Consider the following 24,812-nt stretch of genomic DNA (forward strand, 5'->3'; position numbering starts at 1 on the left):
CACACACACTCATACACACACACTTGGGACTCACGTGCCACACTCCATGTGGTGCTGTTTCTCCAGCCCCAGCCCCAGCACCAGCACACAGTAGGAACGCCCCAACAGCTTCTGAGCCACCTCCATCCTCTCCACCGCATTGGCGTACGCCTTCTTCTCTGACAGACTGGGTTCTCTGCACACACACATTATGAATGATGATATGGATACCTATATAGCACCTATCCTCAGTCGGAGACCAAGCTCTAAGTGCTTCACAAACAAAAGGTCATTCCCACAACAGGCTGCCTACCTGGGTAAAGCCCACTGATGGCTGCCATTTGGGCGCTCATCATTCGCTTCCTGTGTCATTCAATCAGATTAAAGGAAAGCACACATACACACTCAGACAGATAAGTAACATTTTATGTGTATGACTGTTCTGTTTATTCACCCTCGCCATGTAGGCAGCCATACTCCATTTTCAGGAGTGTGCATGCTGGGTATGTTCTTGTTTCTATAACCCACCAAAAGCTGACATGGATTACAGGATCTTTAACGTCCGTATTTGATCTTCTGCATGTGTATACACACAAAGGGGGTTCAGGCACTTGCAGGTCTGCACTTTTGTTGACCTCGGAGATTGTAAAAGTCTCCACCTTTTTCCCACCAGGCACCGTTATCAAGATTTGAACCCGGGACCCTCAGATTGAAAGTCCAACATTTAAACCACTCGGCTATTGTGCCCGTCACACACACTCACACATTAACACACACACACACACACACATGTATGCATCCACTCAAACACAGGCAAACACACACACACACACACAGGCAAACACAAAAACACACATGGTCACATGTACATGCATATACACAAATGCATGTACACAAACACACACATTTGTGCACACACACACATGTGCACACACACTCATATATGCACACACACACACACACACACACACATCAACTGAGAAAACACTGTGCATACATGCAGTCCTAAATGCAGGAACTATCACTTTGTCTGTTTCAGTTCTTTTACAAAACGAGATGTTTTCCATGATACAATCCTCAGACCCAGTCTTCAGCAATGTGAACCAAACCATAATCAAATCATGTTGCTAAAAGCCCAACCAACTGCAAGGGGCCGTCTTAACCACACACAAAAACAACAACAACACGGAAACATAATACAAGTTGCTTGTACACATAAATACATAAAAATGAACATGTATCTGATGATGCAAAATGCAACACATAGTTATGTCACCTACACTTGGTACTCACATGTACATCGGGTTTTTCTTGTTTTCTTGGTTCATTTTTTCAAAGAAGCAATTAAAGTAGCTCAAGAGATGCAGCAGAAAGTAATCAAACTGGTCAGCCCTGCAATGAAACCAACATTTAAGTAGTAGTAGTAGTAGTAATAATGATGATGATGATAACAATAATATTTTTTAATAATAATAATAATAACAATAACAATAATGATGATGATGATCATCATCATCATCATCATCATTATCATTATTGTTATAGTTGTTGTTATTATTATCAACAGCAGAATAATCATAATAATCATTGTATTTATATAGCTATGATTTTTGTGCATAAACAAATCAAAGTGCTTTCACACCAAAGTTTCAAAGGGATGAAAGACAAAACTTATGGAAATGACTGAAAGCAAGAGACACCAGACTTGAAAGAACAGAGAACAGGGATTTGACAAACTGAAAAAGGGAGACCATTCCAAGCGGATGGTCCCAAGACAGAGAAAGAGTGGTGGCCAATTGAATTTGAATCTTTTGGGTAAGTGGCACTGTTTGTTCATTCAGCACACACACACACACACACACACACACACACACACAGAGGAAACAAAAATCACACAACTGCAACAGAGTTACATGCACATACAGTGCATGTTATCTTCAGGTATCCCAGAAGTCTGCTTCTCAATCAACACAATGACACAAACATCCCTGGAGTCAGATGCTTACTTAATTTTGTCCCATTGAAAAAAATTAGTCACTTGACATCACATTACTGCTAAAGGTCCAACTGACCACACAGGGCCATATCAGAACTGCCCCAATTTTTTATTTTCAAATTCAGCCATGTTAAACACAAAATACTGTCACATCTGAAAAAAAAAACCTCACAAAAACTGCAAAACTACATAATCTAAAACACATTATCTTAACCATTAAGCGCCTTCTGGCAAATCATGTCACTTACTTCATCAAACCATCAAAGGATTCTGGCAGTAGTTCCACTTCAGACATCATGTCATATGCAACGGCTGAAAATCATGAGAGTGTCACATTAAGCACATCTCTTACTACCCATATTGTTGTTTATCAGTCAAATAATTCAATGCACAGTGACAAAACAAATTGCGAATTCTGCAATTTACCAATTTAGATCCAGATTCAGAATACAAAGCAATCACTGCCTGTTGTCTCAAAACTTCTTTGGTGTGTGAAAATGTTCAAGTAGGCCTCTGGGTGTGATGAAGCATAGCTGATTGTCTGCATTCTTCCTCCTCCTACCCACCTCATCTTACCATCTACTGAAATCATCATGTATAATGTGTGAGTGTCTGTGGGTGAGTGTAAGTGCAGAAGCGTGTGTGTATGTGAGCGTGTGTGTGTGCATGTGTTGGGAATTTGTTGTTGTTGTTGTTGTTGTTGTTGTTGTTGTTGTGTGTGTGTGTGTGTGTGTGTGTGTGTGTGTAGGACAAAAGTGGACAATGTGTTTATATGACAGACCTGTACTTCATGTGAAATTAATGCCCAAATTGCAGATATAAACAATCACACACACACACACACACACACACACACACACACACACACACACACACACACACACACACATACATACACACACTTTCAAAATAACTTACATGTGTTTAGAAGTGCACACATCACCAAATATTCTATTCACAGACAGCTTTGAATAAAAACCAACAGCAAACCAAACTGACAGTTAAAAAAAAAGTTAATAAATCAGACAAATCTACACACATTACTCATTCCATTTCAGTGGCCTGGATGCACTTATGTTTTCTGATGTCATCTATAAGAACTGTTCTTAACAAAACAAATATTCTAATTAAAATTACACAGCAAACTAAAACAATAAAAGGTAAACTAAGTCATGCAACACAACTAACCATAAAAACAGATTCTGAAAAATGTGCGCACACTACACATTTAATTTCATAGGAATTGGTCCACTTAGCTTTCAAAAAAGGTTAAAAAGTTATCAAAGAAAAAAAAAATTCCACAGCATAATACCGCCATACAGACAGTGAATTCTAGGAAGGTAAGGTGCAGTCCTCTCCTGCCACCATGTTAGCCTTCCCCAGCTAGTGTCACACCTGGGTGGAGTGAGGACATTCAGAATAAAGTGCCTCTCCAAATGACACAACGCCACACTGAAACGCGGCCTCAAACTCTGATCACTGGCGAACACTGGAACAGAAGTCCCAGCGCCTCACCAATTGTGCCACGGTGCATCCACTTACTTTTAATGTCATCCAGAAGAACAGTGGTGTGCTCAGCTTGATCCTTTTTGGAAGGGTGGCCCCTGATGTTGCCCATGCGTGGATGTGCACCCCTGCCCTTGCCCACAGCACGGCTTGAAACAGCTCTGTCAATACAGGTCAGAACTTGTTCTGTTTCTGTTTCCTTTGAGGCGGAAGGTGGCAGAATGGTTAAGATGCTCAGCAGCCAATACAGAGAGTCCATGAGGGTGTGGGTTCGAATCCCGTTCTCACCCTTTCTCCCCAGTTTGACCGGAAAACCAAACTGAGCGTCTAGTCTTTGGATGAGACGATAAACCAAGGTCCCGTGCGCAGCACGCACAGGGCGCACAGAAAAAGAACCCATGGGAATGAGAGTGTCGTCCTCTGGCAAAATTATGTAAAAAGAAATTAACTCTGATAGATACACAAATATATAAGCATACACTCAAGGCATTGTGTTATGCTGTCAGGCATCTGCTTAGCAGATGTGGTGTGGCGTATATGGATTTGTCCTAACGCAGTGATGCCTACTTGAGAAACTGAAACTGTAACTGTAACGTTTTCAGTATGATATACTATCATATTGGCAGATAAACAGAGACAAAAATATAAATACATTACTTGAAATAGCTCTGTCAGTACAGGTCAGAATCATGAATTTCTATTTCTGTTTCTGTTTTTTCAGTATGATGTAAAACAATCATACTGGCAAATAAACAGATGGAGTCTCCCGTCAGTCCGACAGATGAGTAGGCAGGCAGGCTTATCTGTCAGTGTGTGTCCTCATATGGGAGAAGAGGCCGATTCTGGATGCGCAGCACTTCCCACAGCTTTTGCAAGGTAAAACGTCTCCAGAAGTTGAGCCCTGCTTCCTTTGCTCACGTTATCTTGTTTTCAAACGTCTTTATGCCACTAGAGCACAACATCCTCCAGCGACAGCGGTCAAGGGCATCAGTTTCCCAGGAAATGATGTCTATGTCACAAGCTCTGAGGTTTGTCTTCAAGGTGTCCTTGAAGCGCTTGCAGGGTCTTCCAAGTTCAAGGTGGCCTTCCTTCAGCTGGCCATACAAAAGCATCTTCGGAATCCTGTTTTCTGTCATGTGGACAACATGTCCTGTCCAGCGTTGCTGGCACTGGATCAGCAGGCTTTTGATGCTGGGCAGGCCGCTCCTCTCTAGGACCTGGAGGTTGGAGACCCTGTCTTGACACTTTATGCCAAGGATCTTTCATAGGCATCTCTGGTGAAACTGCTCAAGTTTCAAGAACTCAAGTGGCAAATAAACAGAAAACAGAATCAATTGCATGCATAGCTTGAAACAGCTCTGTCGATACACATCAAAACCAGTCCTACTATTTCTGTTTTCAGTATTACATATAATCATATTGGCAAGTAAACAGAGACAGAAACATCCATGCACAGACTGAAACAGCTCTGTCAGAACATGCCAGATAAATGAATATCTATTTCTCTGCTGTCCTTTTATATAATTTTCAATACATGTCTGATATTCTATCATACTGGCAAATAAACAGAGACAGAAACATACATGAATGGCTTGAAACATTTATGTCAAAACCATGAATTTCTACTCTTGTTTCTTTGTTTCCATTTTCAATGGAATATACCACCATACTGGCAAATAAACAGACAGAAACATGTATGTGCATGTAGGATGAAGACATTTAGCATAATCATTGAGATCAAGGGAAAAGAGCAATTATGTACACAGCATAATAATTATGCACAAACAGCAGGAACAAACATGCATCTGTACGTATCTGCCTGCATGTGTACACACACACACACACACACACACACACACACACACACACACACACACACACACACACTTTTGGGGGCATAGAAGATATAAAGTAACAGCACATCATGGTATTTTACACAAAAATTAAAACATATACAGACATAGACACATACACGTAAACACACACACACACACACACAAACAAACACACACACACACGCGCGCGTGCACGCGCACGCGCATGCACACACACATGCACGCACACACGCACATACACAACAAAGAAAATACATAAATTGGCGATAAAAAAAGATAACACATGGAGTACTGGCCAAGTGGTAATGTGTCCCCCCTGGGAAGGGAGAGAATCTCAGTGCACTGATTCAATCCCCACACTTGCCAGCATTTTCTCCCCCTACTTTCGCAGCACTCTGCACATGTAAAAGAACCCACAGTAACAAAAGAGCTGTCCCTAGCAAAATTCTGTAGAAAAATGTACTTTGGTAGGAAAAAAATGCACTTGCAGGCAGAAAAAAAGATAATGGGGGGTGGCGCTCACATTGCAGTGACGCACTTTCCCTGGGGAAAGCAGCCAAATTTCACACAGAGAAATCTGTTGTGATAAAAGGAGTAGCATAATACTACAATATATAATGATCATATCATTTTGTAACCTTTCCTATTTTGTCAAATTGCCCCATGGTCTCCATCCCAAAACCTACCTCTATCATCATAACTCCTACACATTTAGATTTCTTTTTTTTCTTTTTTTTTTCAGGATTATCCATTTGAAAAGAAGGGGTAAAAAGGTGGCAATACAAGGGCATCCAGGAGTCATAACCTGGGTGAGGCCTGGCCCCCTTAGAGTGTAAGGAGTTAACCCTTTCACTGCCAGTCAATTTAGAGTGCAAAATTCCCTTGTGATATAAACACAGAAAATATGGTGTCTAAGTATATCTGGGGATTCCCCCTGTGATGTGTGAAAAAATATGGCTTATCCTACCACCAAACATAAAGAGCAGTAGGTTCATGGAAAACAGACCCATGATCTGGTCATCCTTCAGTGACATGGGTCCTCTACCAAGCTGCTGCATAAATGCGAGCTTGGCAGTGAAAGGGTTGAGGGCTGAAACACTTGACTGAGGGGGGCTTCTTCTCTGAAGACCTTGTACTGTCCAGCTATCCCTAGAGTTTCTTATCACTTACTTTCTTATTCATCCATTAATGAAGAGAATTATCTGCTTAGAGTTTATTTCATTGTTTTTTTGGGGTTTTTTTGGTTATTCTTCGGTTATGGCATGCATCTTGTAAAGGAAACAAAACACAAGACTGACCTGTCTCTTCCTTTGGCATCCTGCCTTTTTCCTCTCTTCCTCTCAGCAGTTGGATTGTTGCTGCATGAAGAGAGGGATAGATGTTTCCATTAGAACATACACATACACACACAGAGGGGGGACAGACATGTATCTACAGACATGTGTATGCAATTTCACACATGCACGCACACATGTACACATGCACATGCACACAAACGCAGACACGCATTCATGGTAAGTGCACATTTGCACATACATGTACACATGTGCACACACACATATGTGCACATGCAAAAATGTGAAAGCAATATACTTTCTATATTTCTTTTTGCAATGCTGCAAGAGCTTGAAGAGAATTACTTTGCCCAGCCCCAAGATCCTCTGTTAATATCCCCCCACCGCACTTCTGCTAAACCACACATACACCCATGTGAATAATGTGTTTGTGCTAGTTTTTCAGAACCTGTATCTGAATCCAGAGGCATCAAACCCAGAAAAAGAGAAGATGAGACACATGATCTGCTACTGCCTTCACACAGTACAGCTGCAACTGTGTGTCTGCATCTGGGCTGTGTTCTCATCCCTGGAGTCACTGAAGTCCTAACAGTTTGTGATGGGTTCAATGATAATATCTGGATCAAGAGCAGCCATTTTGAATTGATATGGATCCACATTTAGAGAGTGAAATGGTCTTATTTCTGTTGAGGGGTTTTTTTTCCCTTTAAACTCTCACTCTCCACCTGCCTGAAGCACAAACAGATGAAGAAAGTGGAGGCAGAGTTGGAGATTGTGAAACAGACAGACAGACAGACAGAGACAGACAGGGGGAAAACAAACAAACAAAAAAAGAAAGCAGGAAAGCGAGCCACAAAAGAAAGGGGAATGGGGTGGGGGTGGGGGGTAATATGGAAGGAAAGGAAATGAGACATATAGAATAAAACAAAATAGAACAAAATAAAGGAAAGAATCCAGTCAAACATACCAGTCAATGGCATTTGGATGGGACAAAGCATAGTTGTTTGTCTCCTCCCACCCTCTACACTCCTCTTACGTACTGTTCATGTGAGGCACTTACAGCCCTTTATGTATGGAGTTTGTTCATTATAGATTATAAGTACAATGAATTTTTATTTTCCCTGTGTAAAATTTAGGCTACTCTCCCCAATGAGAGTGCGTTGCTACAGTGCAGCGCCACCCATTTTTTTGGTCCTTTTTTTCCTGCCTGCAAGTGTATTTGCTTTCCTATCAAAGTGCATTTTTCTACAGGTTTTTTACTGGGACAACCCTTTAACCTCCCTTGATGCACCAGGCAAACACTAATTTTGATTTTGTTTCAGTATAGTTCTCATGTATTGTTGATGTTACTTTTTTGTTTATCTGCTTTTGGTTTTGGTCATCAATGGAGAATATTGATTTGTTATTGTGTCCATACATAGAAAGAGAAAGTAAAATCATAATGATTTATGTCCCTTGATATATGCGCACGCTCAGAGAGACCCTGCCCTGCTGATAACGATTGTGTGAAATGAAGATTGGCTCAGCAATATAGTTTTGTTTCATATCCTTTTATGTTGTCTTATTAAGTTTGTATGCATGCCATACATTAGATAAGACATCAAAGTTATCATGATAAATAGACAAACAGAGGTACAAACAGTGAGGGTTTTGATACCTGACAAATTCCAAGCCACAGGTTTCTTCTTTCCACACCCATCGTCCAGATGATGGGATCTGTAAAAATAAAAATAAAATCTACCTTATTCTGTTATTTGTGGACAAAACAACAACTGAGATTATGGAAAACCCTAGATGAGATAAGACAAGATGAAATGTAGCACAACTGTCATTAATTGTGTGATGGAAAATGAACAAATCAAACCTTTTTTCACACTTTTTTACTAACAGGGTTGCTAACTTCTGGAATAATCTGCCCAGTAACATTGTCACTGCAGGAACACTTAACAGTTTTATGAATTTATTAGATAAACACTGGAAGGATTATGGATTCCAAGTTAATTTCTCCATAGGAAGCTAGCCATATCTTTAGAATGTCTTATTATGATAGTACAATGAATTCAGTAAAGAAAATTTGTTTAGAACACTGCAACACCAACCTTAGAAAAAAATCCATTGGCTAACCGAATTGCACAAACATGGAATGCACTACCAACCAAAGTTAAACTTGCACAAAATACTAACATGTTCAAAAATCTCCTTGACACCAACACCGTCTTAAAAGAAAAATTTCTTGATTATGATGAATGAAAACAAAGTTTCTTGCAGAAGTGTACTTGTGCATCCCGCCCAACAACAGCAAACAAAAGAAGAAAATCAATAAATAAAATAAAATGGAAGAAGTGAAGACGAAGATTCGATGGGGACATAAAAAGGCCTAGAGGTCTTGGCAGATGACTTGCCAGTCCCAAAACTACTACTACTACTATAACATTATACAGTTGTTTGTTTTTATTTTTTTATTAAAAAATAAAAAAAATAAGTTCTAATTGATCATGCAAAAGGCTGCTAAAGCCTAAAAGCCGTGACACTTGATATGATATGATATGATATGATATGATAACAAGTACATATACAAAAAACAAGCAATGAATAAGCACACACAAACACTCCATCAACAAAAGCACACAAGGAATGCCAAAAACATACCATATCAGAACTGCCTGCAACTTTTGACATAGCGCTTGAGCTTGTCGTTGTTTTTCTATTCTTATCTATTCATTTATGTTCAGTTATGTATGATCACACATCGGTTTTCAAGCTCACAGTTTCAGACGCTGCCATGATTGAAACCATAGTGATGGGCAGGGGAAAGCAGTCTTGATAGAATGGACCAGCTACTGTTTTGTTCGTCTGCAAATCGCGCAGTTAGAATGTGTTTGTGGCTTCCTGCACAAGAGAAAGGAAACCATGAAGTGATCATCGCTAACATACACTCATCCCATTTAATAAAGATGATGATAAATAGCTTTACAGATCACAAGTGATGACTGTTGTCATAACTATATTTTAGGAAACAATTACTGCTCCCGTGTATTCCAAGTAAGGACATTGCCAAGTTCGCAGAAACTCGCACACACTCTGTGGGTGAGCGAAAGCATGTTATTTGCACGCATTAATTTTTTAGTCTGCATAGAATTGAAAGTGCCATTGCTGGTAATGTGGACTTTTCCGCTTATTGGTGTATTTCACGATTTTATTGAGTTACTTCAATGTTCATTTCGATTTTTAAATCGGTGGATGCGGAAATCGAAACATTGTACAGACCAGATGCATTTAACTTTTATTTTGTCAAAAGGATTGAAGAGGTGTGTTTGATGAGTGAATGGGGGACGGGGAGAGGAGGGGGGGGGGGGCTTTCATCTTGCAGTTGACCTGTCAGATGATAAAATGAAAAACGAGGAAGGAGTGTTGGGGTTCTTTAAGTATATTATTTACTATATAGCTATTTTGTTTGGTGCCATCCAATTCATCTAAATTTGCAATGCTTTGTGTGTGTCAGCATGATCACAACCAGCAAACGGTTCATCAGTTCATGATATGAATGTATATATATATATATTTCTTTTTCCTCCAAAATGTTTGGGTGGATGGGGTGCATTTACACAGTATTTTTTCCATATGCACAAAATGGGGGTGGGTGTTTATTTTTTTAGAAAGGAATTGGGGGGCGAGGGGGATGGGTGGTGGGCTTTTACAAAGCAGTTTACAGTTGTTTTTCTCATTTTAAGATGTAGGGGGTGGGGATGGGGGGCAGTTTCAAGATTTTTTGTGATTTTGGATGGAAATTAACAGATACTCTAGTCAAAGAGATTTTGATGAATATGTAAACTACTTAGCATATCTTTCCATGGTAAGATTTTAGAATAAAAATCTTTCTTTCACTGAAAACTGAAGCTCTGGTCAGCAAATTTTTATTTTTTTATTTTTTTAAATCTGTTTGTTGTCAGGTGGACTGATATTGCTGGTGCTGCAAACTGAAGCAGTGAGTGGCGGACATGGCTCAGCGAGGCCACCTGTCTTCCAAGGTGTCTCTGTGGCAAAAGCGTGCCGACGAACACAAAGACAAACAGCTCATCAACCCTTTCTCTGACTGGGAAGGTGCCTCACATCGAGCCAAGCTTGAAAAAGATGACCCCAGTTATGGCAAGCCTGTTGAGGGTTCGTTCACTGAGCTTCGAGGCCGCCAGGCAGGGGATCATATCAGTGCTGAAATTGTGGAACTGTGTCGCGTGATTTCAGAGCAGGGTCAGCGTCACCCAGATAACACCTATGTCATTACGTTTGGCCAGCTGTTTGAAGCTTACACCAAGATTTCAAACAAACTGGTGGGGATGCTTATGCGGGCAAGGAAACAGCGTTTGCTTGAGTTTGAAGGAGAAATGCTATTTCAGCGACGGGATGACCATGTGTTGATCAGGTGTCTTCGATTTCCTCATCTTGAGTGATCCATAATGTAATTGATATATTAATTATGAAACTGAGAATACATACAGCCTGTCACTTCCCTCTGTATCTCATGTACAAAAATAGTGATGAGTTCATGGGTTTTTGCAGTTGATGCTGAAAAAATTTTATACCCTGAAATAAAATGAGAAAGAATTGAATGGGGCTGAGCAACTAATGTAACTGAATGGGTTTGTGCAATAAAGATGTAATTAATAATGAAAATTACATCTTAAAAGAGGATTTAATCACACATACTTAACCTATTACTTAATTTATGTGGTGATTATACTATCCATAACTGCAATTTGGTATAAGAAAAACTTATATGTATACTTACATAAGTATGGTAAGCGCATACACATACCAGTACGATACCATTTTTGTTTTCAGCTCTTTTTTTTTTTAAAGATATTATTTCAAGAAAGAACATTCTTGAAGGGGAAAAGCAAAAGGTGAATAAAGGTAACACTGCCAAGTGCCTATCTCAAAAGGTACCAGTTCTAAAAATAATATTGTGCCAAGAGGCTTTCATAGGTTGTCATGGAAGGTTATAATTTGCAGATGTCTCAGACAGCTTGTTGAATCAGTCCTTGCATTTTTAAATGTTATGTAGCAAGAGTAATGTGCTTGTGTTGTTGTGGTAATATTCCATTGCTAAAAACTGATTTTAGTTTTGTTGATGAAATCCAATTTTGTTTAATCTGTTAGTATTCACAGTGCTTTTTGATGAAATGTTTTCTGCACATTTAACAGCTTGTAGTTGTAGATTTAATTGACATATATTGTATATCCAGTAATTCAGAAATCAGGCGTTGTCTTTCTAAATACATATCTGAACTTTTCTCCTTTATCCAAGATTCACCCATCAGTTTAAATAATGTAAAGGTGGGGGAAAGGATTGCATCTACACTTTTCCCCCACGAACAGCCCCAAAACAAGAGTATGGTTGTTGTCCATAAACAGATAAATCTTTGATGAGCAGCTAATTAAAATATGTTATTTCAGACTTCTGCTGTTGGACAAAATTTATTGTTGACATGGCCAGTTTAGAGACTGATGTAGATGTTAGTCTAATTCATGCTTTGGGGTGATTGTACTCTAATTAGCATGCTAAATTGAAAAAACTGTTCTTGGGTGATAATCACTGATAGTAACACAGAATAAAACTGCTGTTGTTGCTCGAGTATTATTGGCAAAATTACATTTCCAGATAGATATTGTTACAATAAGGCAGTTATTGTTGATTATGGTACAGAGACTGCTGAAAATTGATGGTAATCATTACTTCCAACCTAAACTGATCCAACTGTGTGATAATTTGTTTTTAACAGATAATTCTGAGGCTGTTGCAACTGGAACATATGCAGTTTTAAAAAATTCATGCTGTTTTAAACATACTTTTGTTAATGCTGTGTTTTACAAGTCACCACATTGAATGTTTTCTCTTTATGATTCAATCTTTATTCTCTGTAGATTATAACTCATTCTGATTAAAAGTAACGCCCACACACAGAAACACACACTAACAAGCACACACACACACCCACAGACACCCCCACACACATGCATATACAAAACAGTTTAACCAGCTGATACCCCCCCCCCCCAAAAAAAAAAAAAAATGAATATACACAAAGCTGAACTTCTTTTTCTTTTTCTTAAGATGTATACATCCTCTTCAAATGAAAAATGCCTGCTGAAGTTTTCAATTCCCCAAACAAGTCAGCTGATCTGTAGGATGAACAATTGTCTGGATGCAGTTCTTTATAAATGATAAACTTTACTTTGAAGAAACTTCACACATATATATTTAAATTCATAGCTTCTTACTTTATTATAAGCCTTATGGCTTCTTCATATATTTAGACAACTAATTATTCATAGATTCGGTCAGTTTAACTACTCATAGATTTTATCAGTTTCATCCTCTCCCGATAATGATGCCATACCCTCTCTGTACACCCACTCTTTTTTTCCATAGTTGTAAGGGAAAAAGTGTATACTGTATTCAGACTTCTGGAAATTCTGGACACAAGGAATTTCATCACTTTCTTTCTATTTTTTTTTCTTCTGTTATCATCATTCACTGGTCTTCCAGCCAAACATATTGTTCCCCATCCCCCAACCACACCTTTTTATTTATATTTTTATCTGGGTATATTTCTTTCTTTCACACCCCCAACCACACCTTTTTATTTATATTTTTATCTGGGTATATTTCTTTCTTTCACACCCACTTTTTTCCTCCAAGGTTACTGTTAAGATTTTATTTTTGGGTGAAATTTTTGGTTGTTGTACAGTGTGTTTATTTTATCAGTTTTTATTTTCCCTTTTGGTCTTCTGATAAGAAAAATGGAAGAAAGGCCAGCACATGGGGCATTTTCTGCATCTAGTTGCTGTGATATGACTGTAATTGTGCCAATATTCTTTTCCTTTTTTATCATTGTTTTTTGTAGGTTAAACAGTTTTTTTGTCTGATGTGATTTTGCTTTCTGTTATTTCACATGTTTTCAGCCCTGATGTGGTCCTGTGCGGTCAGGTGGGCTCAGGCCAAAATTAAGTGAACTGTATGATGTATAAATTCACTGGACAAATCTTGTTGGATGGAAGATAATTTGTAGGAGTTTCCTGCATGGATTGATGTAGCCCGGTCTGAGTGACAGGTTTTCTGTGACTCAATAAATTATGAGATTTTGAAAAGTGTGCATGTGTGTTTCTGTGTGGGCGTGTTTGTGTGTTGTAGTTTCTTCAGTTATTGTTTTGTGCGAGTACTTACGATCGCACACAATCCAAGGGACATGATGTTGGTACCTTTAATTATGTAACACAAAAGTTATCGGCCTGGTAATTACTATGGCATCGAATCACTAACGGCCTGGTAATTACTATGGCATCGAATCACTAACGGCCTGGTAGTTACTATGGCTTTGCATAACTAATGATCTTAAAGAACCCATGCAGACAGTACAACATCACAGTGGCAATGAGTTTGATGAGGAAAAAGACTTCAAACGTCATTTTCTTTGAGTCAAGGCAAGTAACGATTGTTAGCTGACACTTGACAGGATGAGTTCTACATAGCTTCTGCACTTCCTACCTATCCTCCCTTCGATTGTTTTTCTGAAGCAAGAGCAATACGATAGCACAAATGGGTATCAAGGCTGAAGATCCTCTTCCTGGCCTACAACTTTTTTTTTTTTTTTTTTTTTTAAACGATCAAAGACAGAAAACTCTTCTGACTTATGCTGGTGATGAGCTGAACAATATTGTGGACACCTTCACCAACAAACAACTTCATCCTGCAGATGGTGAAACACATTTTCAGAAACTTGTTGATGCCATCACTGAACATTTCAATCCTCACACTAATGTGGAATTTCAGAAATACATTTTCAGAACAGAAAGGTGATGTGGATGACTACCATGGTGAATTGAAACATGTTAGCAGCTACCTGTGGCTTCAACAATACAGATGCTGAAATCTAATTTCAATTCATTGCAGGCTGCCGATGTATTAAGGAACGTGAAAAGGGATTAACAACCTCTGATATGATCTCGAAGGACATACTCACCTACACACCACATTAAAGCTTACATCTTATCAAGCCAAAGCAATGACCACACCAGCAGAAGCACACCATATTTCTTCATCTAAGAAATGACATCATTGTCACAATGACCAAAAACAACAGCATGCTATTTTCTGTCGCAATTGTGGCGGTCAATGGCCTCATGGTGGACAGTGTTCTGTCCAGCATACAACAAACGATGCAACAAATGTTCAAAAATGCAATGGCAGCACACCATCATCCTCAATATTATCAACAAAACTATCACCAGGCAAACCAAAATCATGGAGCTGGAAGAAGAAATCAGGAAAATCACATTCACCTGGTCAATAATAACAGTGAAGTAGAGGATGATGAAACCAACGCTATTGACTTTCAATCTACTGACTTGGATGATGATGAATATGTCTTCACAACCCATCGTTCCTGTGAACTACCACATTTTGACGTTTCCATCAATGGACATGCCTTCTTGTTTCTAGCAGATTTTGGAGCATCTATCTATCTGCTATCAGAGCAACATTTTGACAAGTTCAAGAAGAAACCTACACCACAATCCTCAAACAAGCAAGTCAAAGCATATGGCAGCGAAAAGTCCATCCAAGTACTTGGTTCATTTGATGATACATTGAACTGACATCAGTATTACTGCTACTATGTTTGTGGTACCAGTCAATGAGCAACCGATTCTGTCATGGAAGACATGGCAGGATTTCAAACTGTTGACTACAGTTAACCATATCAAACCAGTACATGAACAGCTAATAGAGGAGTACCCCAACTTGTTCACTGGTTTGGGTTGCCTGAAGGATAAGCCAGTTCATCTTCACATTGACCTAGAAGTTCAACCAGTTGCTCAGTTATATGAACACATACCATTCCATGCACACACAGACATAGAACAGCAGTTGAAGAAGGATGAAGAACTTCGCATCATTGAAAATGCAAGCAGACCAACACCATGGGTGTCCCAGTGGTCGTTGTTCCAAAACCCAAACAACCTGGCACAGTATGTGTCTGTGTTGACATGCTACCTGCAAAGTGTGCTATACACCAACTGTTGATGAACTGAAGACTGTACTTTCAGGTGCATGAGTTTTCAGCAAACTTGATTTTAGTCAAGACTATAATCAACTGGAACTTGATGAAGAATCTGGCTGTATAACATTTGCCACTCGCCATGGTCTCTATCGAAAAAAAAAAAAAAAAATCTCCACATTTGCCTGTTGCATAAACTGAACCTGATCCTCCTCTTGAACTGACTGATGATCACCCTGAAACCCCAGCAACCCCTCACAGCCCACACCTCACCAAACAGTCACTCACAAAACGCTCAAACACTAGTGACAGAATTCAGAAGATCCAGCTGCTCAATCCAACTCCCCAAGAAAATTCATGATTTCATCATGCAATTTGCAGACTGACTCAGCTGAAGTGAAAATGTTAATTTCTACTATTGACACTTCATGATAAAAGTCATGATCTTGCAGGATATCAATTTTAAATTGCATTTCACATCAGATGCTTGAAGCTACATTTTCTCTTGCTTCATAAACTTAAATGATTAGTTTCATTTTCTAACTGAAAGTTATTTCCACCCTTGTTCCAGTTATCAACGTTTAGAATTGTTCCATTTTATCTTCTTTGAGGAAGAAAGAGGAGAAAAAGGGAAAGTAGTAAATATTCAGATCATTTTAAAACAATAAGAATGTTATTCACAATATCTTTTTTTTTTTTTTTTTTTGCTGCCCCATCATCTTCACCGTTTCAGTGGCATTACTCCCACGCCGCTCATTTAGATTCCCCCATACACGGCCACACCTGGGTTCGTCCGTCGCAGTTCCAGCGTCGGCAGTCCACAGGGAACCATCGATGTTAGGTCGCCAGGAGGCCACACACCAGAGGAGACCCTGCACTGCTGCTGAGTCACTTCGGTGGTGTTCAGTGGTGCCTGTTCTGATTTTACGTACTTAGGACACCACCTACTAAGCCCCCTACTAACGACAATAATGGCTTAGTCGCGGAGCCAAACTGAGTGAGCGTCCCTCCCAGAGTGGAGACCGCCACTACGTCCCTCAAACAACAGCCCCCCACGAATCCGCCGACACTGATGACATTGACAGGACTCACCCCAAGCACAGAAGTGGAGGGGTATCGAAACTGAGGTCACCATGAGAGCATGGCATGAAAGGCCACAGACTTTGAGACTATTTTGTTTATATTGATGACGATGAAGGAGGATGATGATGATGATGATGACGATGTTACTATGGAGGTCCATTTTGGTTTGGGACTGCGTGACAAGGCTGTACTCTACGCTTCCTGTCATAACGATATCCCGGCGTTAACCAGGCCCGAGAGATACAGACACCTGCAGTGTTGGTCAGGTAATTAGAGCAACACACCCAAAGACGCATCCTTGAAGTGGATGACACTCGACTGTGTGGTCCCAATATCCCCATTTAAGCCCACAGCACACTCAACTCTGGGTAGGAGCCGGCCACAGGCCGAGAAACCCACCTCCGCTGGGATTCGAACCCGCGTCCTCCCAGCCGTCAGTCCGCAATGCTAACCACTTCGCCACGGCAGCTGGTTTTATTCACAATATCTTAACTCACTCTGGACGATGGAACACTATAGCGTTCCTGACGTAAGGTAGTGTTCCGGATGATGGAACACTATAGCGGTTTCGACAATTAAATTTTTTTCCACGTTTTCCTCATGCGGTAGCATAAAAACCGCCGCTACACCAGGCATTGCGAACATGTCAAGGGTCGAATGGAAAGTTTCTTCATGAGGTTCCGTAACTATACACTCGCTGGCCAGCTGTTGACCTTGGTACACAACATGACAAGCTAATCTGCATACGTACTGAAAATGGCGTCGCAGGCGATACAAGTGGAAATTTTTGGAGCAAACTAGATCACGACAGCGGCTTTTTACTGCTGCTGAAGTGATTGAAATGCTTCAAACTGAAGGTTTCAACATCGACGAGGATGATGAAGACGAATAAATATCTGCTGTGAAGAAATCTACCAGCAAGAAGATATTGACAGTGACTCAGATTCTGAGGGCTGTGAAGAAAGGGAGTGGGGTGGATGTACACATGACGTGAGAAGAGGGGTCAGTGAGTCAAGTACAGGGAGTTTCATTCAGTTACTTTGTGTTCTGTATTTTTTGTGACTTTTTTCCTAACCCTAACAAATGGGTCGTCTGCTGGGGAAAGCAAGGGAGAAAACCGTTTATGAAATAATGAAAGTTCAGGAAGTAAAGTGAATGAAAGTTCAGGACTTAAACAAACAAGCAAAAAAAAAACAACTGTAAAAGTCATATATAATTGTTGGTATGTCTTTTCTACTTAAGTATCACAAACAATTACTTTTTAATATTCATCTGATTTTTATCTGATTTTTCATCCAAGGAAGGGTCATGTACTGTCCTCATTTTCAGTTTCTCAAGGAGGCATCACTGCATTCAGACAAATCTATATGTTACACTACATCTGCTAGGCAGTTGCCTGACCAGCAGCATAACTCAGCGGATGTCCTCAGTTATTGTTTTGTACAAGTACTTACAATCGCACACAATCCAAGGGATGTAATGCTCATACCTTTGTTTCATTTTGTAACACAAGAGTTATAGGCCTGCTAGTTACCATGGCATCACATCACTAACGGTCTTAAATGTTAAAGAACCCATGCAGATATTACAACATCGTGTGTGTGTGTGTGTGTGTGTGTGTGTGAATGTCATGGCAGCAGTGACATGCCCAGTGATTTGTAACACAACTTTCAATTGCAAAATAAAACCTTAAAATAAAAGTAAGGGATCCCTGTAATGTGATTGATAGATGGCATTCTTGCCTGGCAAAAAAGACTTGCAAGGTCACTCCACCCCTGATATTGCCACAGTCAGTTTGGTGCATAAGATATAATACAACATGGGCAGTCTTTTATGTTCATCATTTAATCTTCACTCATTCACGCTTTAAGAGAACACACACTGTACAAAACCAATTCATATGTATTCCAGTATCACACACATGATTAATTCATCATAAGAATATGAACAAATATAAATCACAGTTTGAAACAAGGGCACACATACCCACACTTGCATTCACACAGATTCAAAACCTCAGTAAATTCTGAGCAGAGTTGTCACATCTCAAATTTTGTTTCGCTGAAGATCCTGAACAGTTTTTGAATCTTCCCAAGGCCGAGGTCCTCTGATATTTTCCCAAGAATCCAAATCCTTCTCCTGCAGCTCCTGAAGATAAAAGGCATACAGAGGTGAGGACAAGATCCAACATGCAAAGTACAGAACCTTATAAGGTGGACAAGCCACATCTATTTCTCAGGTTATTTCAGCTCCTCCTTCAGCCTACCCCCATCCACAGATTTGTCTTTTCTCCTCTTATCTCTGTAAATTTGCAAACTGGTTCACTGGTATACTTTTATTTCTTTGTTTTACTTAGTGGATATGTGTAACATTGTTTTAGCACAATTTCTGCAATAAGACTGTGCTTATTGAACCTTTGAGCTTGAAGTGGATTTAAAAACTGTTGATCATTTTCAACAGATGTGTTCCTTCACCAATCAGTGTAAGCTGCATCAAAATTGATTAAAAAATAAAAATAAAAAGAATGGGGGGATGGCTATCAACATGGGGTAATCAAGATACATCTGCTGTGACCTTGACCATGACTATGAAGCATGATCAAATGTAGTGATGGTCTGAGCTTTTACAAAGTTTTTTTTGTCTCTACTGCATGTTAAGTTTCATTGAAGTCAGTCAAACAGTTAAATAAACAGATACACAGACGGATCTACAAAAATAGAAAGACTGATGAATATAAAGAGATTAACAGCTACACATACAGGCCAATTGATGAGATTTTTATTTTTTATTTTTTGCTGTCCCATCATTGTTTCTGAAGCATTACAATTTACACCCAAGCAGATAATTCTAGGTCCCCCATACACGACCACACCCAGGCTTGTCTGCTGCAGTCCTAGCTCTGGCAGTCCGCAAGGAACTGTGAATGTTTGGTCAGCAGGAGGCCAAATAACAAGAGGAGACCTTGCACTGCTGATGAGTCACTTGGGTAGTGTTGAGCAATGCATGTTCTAATTGAACATATACAGGACACCACCTACTAAACCCCTTCTGATGATACTACTAGCTTAGTCACAGTCAAACTGAGTAAGTGTCCTCTTTAAAGCTCAACCATGAAACTGCTGACACTGAAGATCTTAAAAAGGAACTCACCCAAGCACGGAAGTGGAGAGGAATCAAAATTTAGGTCACCATGAAAGGCCACAGAATCTGGGACAGTTTTTTCCCCATATTTTATTAATGATGAAAGTTGATGAATATAGTAATGCTGCTGCTATGAAGGTCCATTTTAAGTCTGGGACTATTTGACAAGGCTATTTTCTTTCTTAACATATTCCAACACTAACCAGGCCTAAGAGATACAGACACCTGCAGAGTTGGCCAGGAAATCTGAGCAACACTCTAAAAGATGTATCCATAAAGTGGATGATCCTCAACTACAGTCTTTTCAGTGCACAGTCAGCTTTGAGTAGAAGCCAGTCATGGATGAAAAAACCTACTTCTGCTAGGCTCCAACCCAGTCATCAGTCTGTGTCTGAGACACAAATAACTTTCCCACAGCAGCATGTAATTTCATAACCTTTATCACTATTATATGTACCTCATATGCATCTTCGATGGTCTTTGCTCCATCTGTCTTCAGCTTTACTCCATACTGCTCAGCCTCTTTATTGGTTATCTGAACACAATCAGATTATTGTCCAATTACTGATAATACAAAAACAAAGGTTCAAGTATATGAAATGAACATAGTACAGGAAAACAACAACGCTGATTTATTCACCAACACTTCCAGTTTCTGCAGCAAATTCCACATGCATGTGTCACATCTAATTGAGAAGTAAAAACTATGCATTAATTTAATGTCTTTTCACTTCGAGTGATATTAGTGGTCCCATTCTTTCTATTGTGTTAAGCACTATTCATGCATGTGTGTGCATGTGCGTGTGTGCGTAAAGGTGGTGTTTTTATCAGGACTCCTCTGCTTTGTGCATGTGCATGTGTGTGTGTGTGTGTGTGTGTGTGTGTGTGTGTGTGTGTGTGTGTGTGTTGTATGCCATCTTTTACTGTTCTGCTTGTTATTTGCAAGTATCTGACTGAGACTTCTTCACCACATTTAATTTCTCTAAGCTAACCCAGGTGTAAAAGTTATTCCAATGCAATTACTCAGTACTGCTGTAAATAACATTTTAAATTAGATATTCAAATGTATACAATCATATAAAAACTCCCTGAATTTCATCAAAAGTGTAACTTTATAAAAATACAACAGGGGCAAAACCAAAAGTTTGGAACAAATCCATGGGTAGTGATAAGAAACTCTTGGAAGAGCTTGACAATACAAGGTCTTCAGAGAAGCCCCTCTCAGTCAAGTGTTTTGGCCCTAACTCCTGACACTCTAAGGGGCCGGGCTGCACCCAAGTCATGACTTATGGATGCCCTTGTAATGCCACCTTTTTTCTTTCTTTTTTTTCTCCAACCTGGTCCTCAGCAGGTTCGAACCCGCACCTCCAGGGTGGTCGCTACTTCAGGACTAAGTCACCTTTCTGGCAAACGTTTTTAACCACTGAGCCATCATACGCCTAGTCTGAGTAGGGAAATTTCATCTGTATGAAGTTTACTTTCATTCCTCCATGACCAGATCCAGCTGGAACTCTTTCTGCTGCTTCTGCCATTACCTTGAGAGCCCTTGTCCTATCTCTGCCAGAAATTGACAGTTGTTTCATGAGGCTGAAGGAAGATGCGCTTACAAACCCTCTTGCACCAATCTCTATGGCGAGCACTTTGGCTTGGAAGCCAGATTCTCTAAGGCTGCTGGCTAGACTATTTCTCGGTAGATGTGGGCTTCCTACATTCTGCTTTTGTATGGCACAGTGAGCTCAATCAGAATTGCTTATTTCGTTGCCTTGGAGTGGAGTACTATGTCAGGTCTCATGCTGCTCTTGCTGATGATTTCTGGGTGTTTCTTCCCCTCTGGTAGGTCAACTGTGCATTCCCAATCTTCAGCAGCATCCAGCAGCCCAAGTTTTCCATGATTTGGATGTTACAGCTGTTCCTGGTCAGACTTTTTTTTTGCCTTCTGCAGAGAGGAACTTTACTGGAACTTCTGGTGGTGTGGGTGCCCCTTGGGCAGTGCTCACCATGTGTGGAATTTTTTTTAGCACTTTTGGTTGTGCCTCCATGTGTACCGTCCTTGGCTTAGCACCACTTTGCATGAGCTGAGGACATGTTCCACTGTTTGTTTGCCATGGCAGAGTGGGCACACAGGGTCCTCTGCTTTCCCCCATTTCACCAAGTTTGTATTCATGGGAAGAAGGTCATATACATATCTGAGTATAACTATACAAACACATTTTTTCCACTGATTGGTAGAACTAACAAATAATCTTTTGTGTAGGTCACAGACCGAGGCTGAACAAAATAATGCTTGAATTGTTGAGTCCTTGTAGACTTGGACTTTTTGACTAAGTCAATTGATTCCGTTAATCAATGTTACTACTTTTAGCTCTCAATCCTTGATTTCAGCTTTTTGAAAAGACAATGAGATGGTGTTGATAACCAGTGAAAATTACTGCAACACAACAGACTGAAGACTGTTTCCCTGACTTACATAATTTCTATCAAAATAATCTCAAAACAAATATGATTCCAATAAGTCATGTGCACTGGAACACAAAAGTATTACCATCTTGCCCTTTCTGAAGTCATATCGTACTGATGCAAACTGCTTCAAAGCAAATGATCCACCAACAATACAGACCTGGAAGAAAAGAAAATGGTTCAGGGGTAATTATGGGAAAATGCAGTGTTCATGCAATTCTTGTTATTGTATCAATACAATCAGATTCACATGCATATATGGGGGTTCAAGCCCCTTCAGATGGGATTTATCAGGCCGTGGTCCACCCAGATCAGTGTACTGTGGGCTCAAAATCAAATGGATAGACTGGGATCACACAGTCAGGACCAGGGTAGGACGGGTGTGTGTGTGGAGGGGGTGGCGGGCATCCCCTTCGCATATGCATCTTAAGAGGTGTTGCTAAAATTTTCTCACCAACACTGCAGGTGTCTGCATCTTATACGCGTTGTTGATGCTCTGATTGTGAAAGGAAGGACAGATAACCCATGTTTAAAAAAGAAAAAAGATTACAGCCTTTCCATGATATAACCGAACATAGACCTCCATTGTAGCAATATCATTCTCATCACCATTCATCATCAAATATAGGAAGATATATTTTGAATGCATCAGTTTGACATGGTACAGTATATGACACCAAAATACATGTAAATACATGCTTTATATATCCTGTATGTTTATCCACACGCATACATGTGGGTATTCGTGGACGCATCAAGCTGATCATGCTTCGTGAAACTGAAACTAGATGGGTAAGCTGTATAAATTTATATGAATCCGCCCATTCAACTTAAGTCGTATTTGTTAAATGTAATGAGCTTGTTGCCTCTCAAATGTGATCAATAAATAATGGCTTACAACAAAAGGAATTCCAAACCGAATGAAACGCCTTCGAGTTACTTGTCGATACCAGTCCACAATAGCCGCCATGTTCACCTTGCTGGAAGACAATTATGAAATGCTTTTTGATTGGTCATTGGCAAGATTCATGTTCAATGAAAAGGCATGGACCATTTTTTCAGGGCATTCACTCTCAACAAACAACGACTAGAGTTGTCCGTCCTTCAAGTGGAGTTGTGAGGTACGTGATGGTTATAATGCAAGGCAGATAGATGAAGTTAATGTTTTCATCATCTTTTACTCAAAAGTAGTACTCTCTAAGAAATACCAACACATAGCGCCAGCAGGAAAATAGTATAATTGCTGTTACCAGTTTTAGAGGCCCAACTGGAAGTCAGTGTGTGAACAGTGTTTTTCAGCCCAAAGTGACAAGACGACAAAATTCTTTATTTTCGAGGGTAATAGATAAGCACTGGCGCGCTTTTTTTAATTTTTTACATCCAGTCCCGCCCTGAAACAGAGTCTACACTGCACAGTGCTACATATATGTCACAGCATGCACTACACAATACTACATAAAGTCATAACATGCGTACATAATACTAATTACTACATAAAGGCATAAACATTATGATAAAAAGACACACACACGCACAGGCACAGGCACAAGCATGATGTTAATAAAATACATAGGAAAAAGAACCATAGAGAACACACACACATACACACGTACCTCACAACCTCTTTAGACTTTTTCTTATAATATACTTTTCCTCTGATACATAACATGAACTTTTTTTCTTCTTTTTTTTTACACTAATATTCACATGCATTCCCTTTCCTTTATACACTACTTTACTCCTTTCCATCTAAAAACACTTATAGTAAATAGACGTTAAACTGAAGAAAACGTTGCCACTCAAGGAATATGTGTTAACATGCATATGTGCATCGCATGTGCATATATCCTGACACTGACAGTCTTAAAACCCCATGTAGCAGAAAAAGTCAGGATGTATCTTGGGCAAGGCAACACACTAAATCACATTCTCTCCCACATAGTCCAGACAGCAGTTGCCTCCTCTGCTATCCTGATGGTCTGTTGGACATATAACTATCATAAATATGTGTGTGTGCACATGCACGCACACACATTTGCACGCTTTTTTGAGTATGTGCGGGTGTGCACAAGTTTGCTGAATGTGGCACATTTTTTTCATATTCTAATCAATTGCCTTCTATTCATCTTTTATTTTTGTCATTTAATGATTTAATGCACTTATGTGTTTGCCACCTGACAACATCAAATTAATGACAATTAATTGCATCACTGTATTTGTAGTTTGTTTCTTATTTTTATGTTTCGCTTATACTCTGCTAACTATGCCAGTGTCACTACCTGAATACTTTGAAAATGTTTTTCTGTTCACACAGGTATTTTCTGCAAAAGTGGCATGGCAAGCTGAGCAATCCAGATGTACTAGTAAAATCACAAAAATCAACAATGGATCGGTGTTTACTGCTTCTGGGAGGGAGAAAACCATTCCAGCAGTATGTTTCAGTGATCATCAAGCAACAGATCTT

General features: G+C 39.7%; 3 protein-coding genes across 6 annotated transcripts in view; 1 reads left to right on the forward strand and 2 right to left on the reverse strand.

Moving 5' to 3' along the window:
• LOC143281058 (protein phosphatase 1 regulatory subunit 36-like) overlaps positions 1-9,419 on the reverse strand; it is a 33,053-nt gene extending 23,634 nt beyond the window's left edge. The window contains exons 1-7 of the mRNA XM_076585970.1: positions 9,261-9,419; positions 8,269-8,327; positions 6,615-6,674; positions 3,518-3,642; positions 2,224-2,287; positions 1,273-1,371; positions 35-175 (exon numbers count right to left, since the gene is read on the reverse strand). Coding sequence (XP_076442085.1) covers positions 35-175; positions 1,273-1,371; positions 2,224-2,287; positions 3,518-3,642; positions 6,615-6,674; positions 8,269-8,327; positions 9,261-9,290 — 578 coding nt within the window. The 5' untranslated portion in view covers positions 9,291-9,419. The remainder of the gene's footprint in view (positions 1-34; positions 176-1,272; positions 1,372-2,223; positions 2,288-3,517; positions 3,643-6,614; positions 6,675-8,268; positions 8,328-9,260) is intronic.
• Positions 9,420-9,572: 153 nt separating this feature from the next.
• Positions 9,573-13,760, forward strand: LOC143281059 (actin-binding Rho-activating protein-like). 4 transcript variants are annotated; one of them, XM_076585971.1, is made up of 2 exons: positions 9,573-9,698; positions 10,562-13,760. In XM_076585971.1, exon 2 carries the CDS (start codon positions 10,610-10,612, stop codon positions 11,057-11,059), a length of 450 nt encoding a protein of 149 aa, XP_076442086.1. In that variant the 5' UTR covers positions 9,573-9,698; positions 10,562-10,609; the 3' UTR covers positions 11,060-13,760. The 4 variants fall into 4 exon arrangements, with proteins under 4 accessions (XP_076442086.1, XP_076442089.1, XP_076442088.1 ...); XM_076585974.1 differs by having other exon boundaries at positions 9,676-9,694; XM_076585973.1 differs by having other exon boundaries at positions 9,677-9,767.
• A 4,880-nt stretch (positions 13,761-18,640) lies between these two features.
• Positions 18,641-23,398, reverse strand: LOC143281060 (cytochrome c oxidase assembly protein COX16 homolog, mitochondrial-like). The gene is made up of 4 exons (XM_076585976.1): positions 23,247-23,398; positions 22,434-22,508; positions 20,349-20,426; positions 18,641-18,898 (listed from the first exon to the last, which is right to left on the reverse strand). The coding sequence occupies exons 1-4, from the start codon at positions 23,316-23,318 to the stop codon at positions 18,797-18,799; spliced, it is 327 nt and encodes a 108-aa protein (XP_076442091.1). The 5' UTR covers positions 23,319-23,398; the 3' UTR covers positions 18,641-18,796.
• Positions 23,399-24,812: the final 1,414 nt, after the last annotated feature.

Source organism: Babylonia areolata, chromosome 4 (genome assembly GCF_041734735.1).
Source record: "Babylonia areolata isolate BAREFJ2019XMU chromosome 4, ASM4173473v1, whole genome shotgun sequence".
In the NCBI taxonomy this organism is placed as follows: domain Eukaryota; kingdom Metazoa; phylum Mollusca; class Gastropoda; order Neogastropoda; family Buccinidae; genus Babylonia; species Babylonia areolata.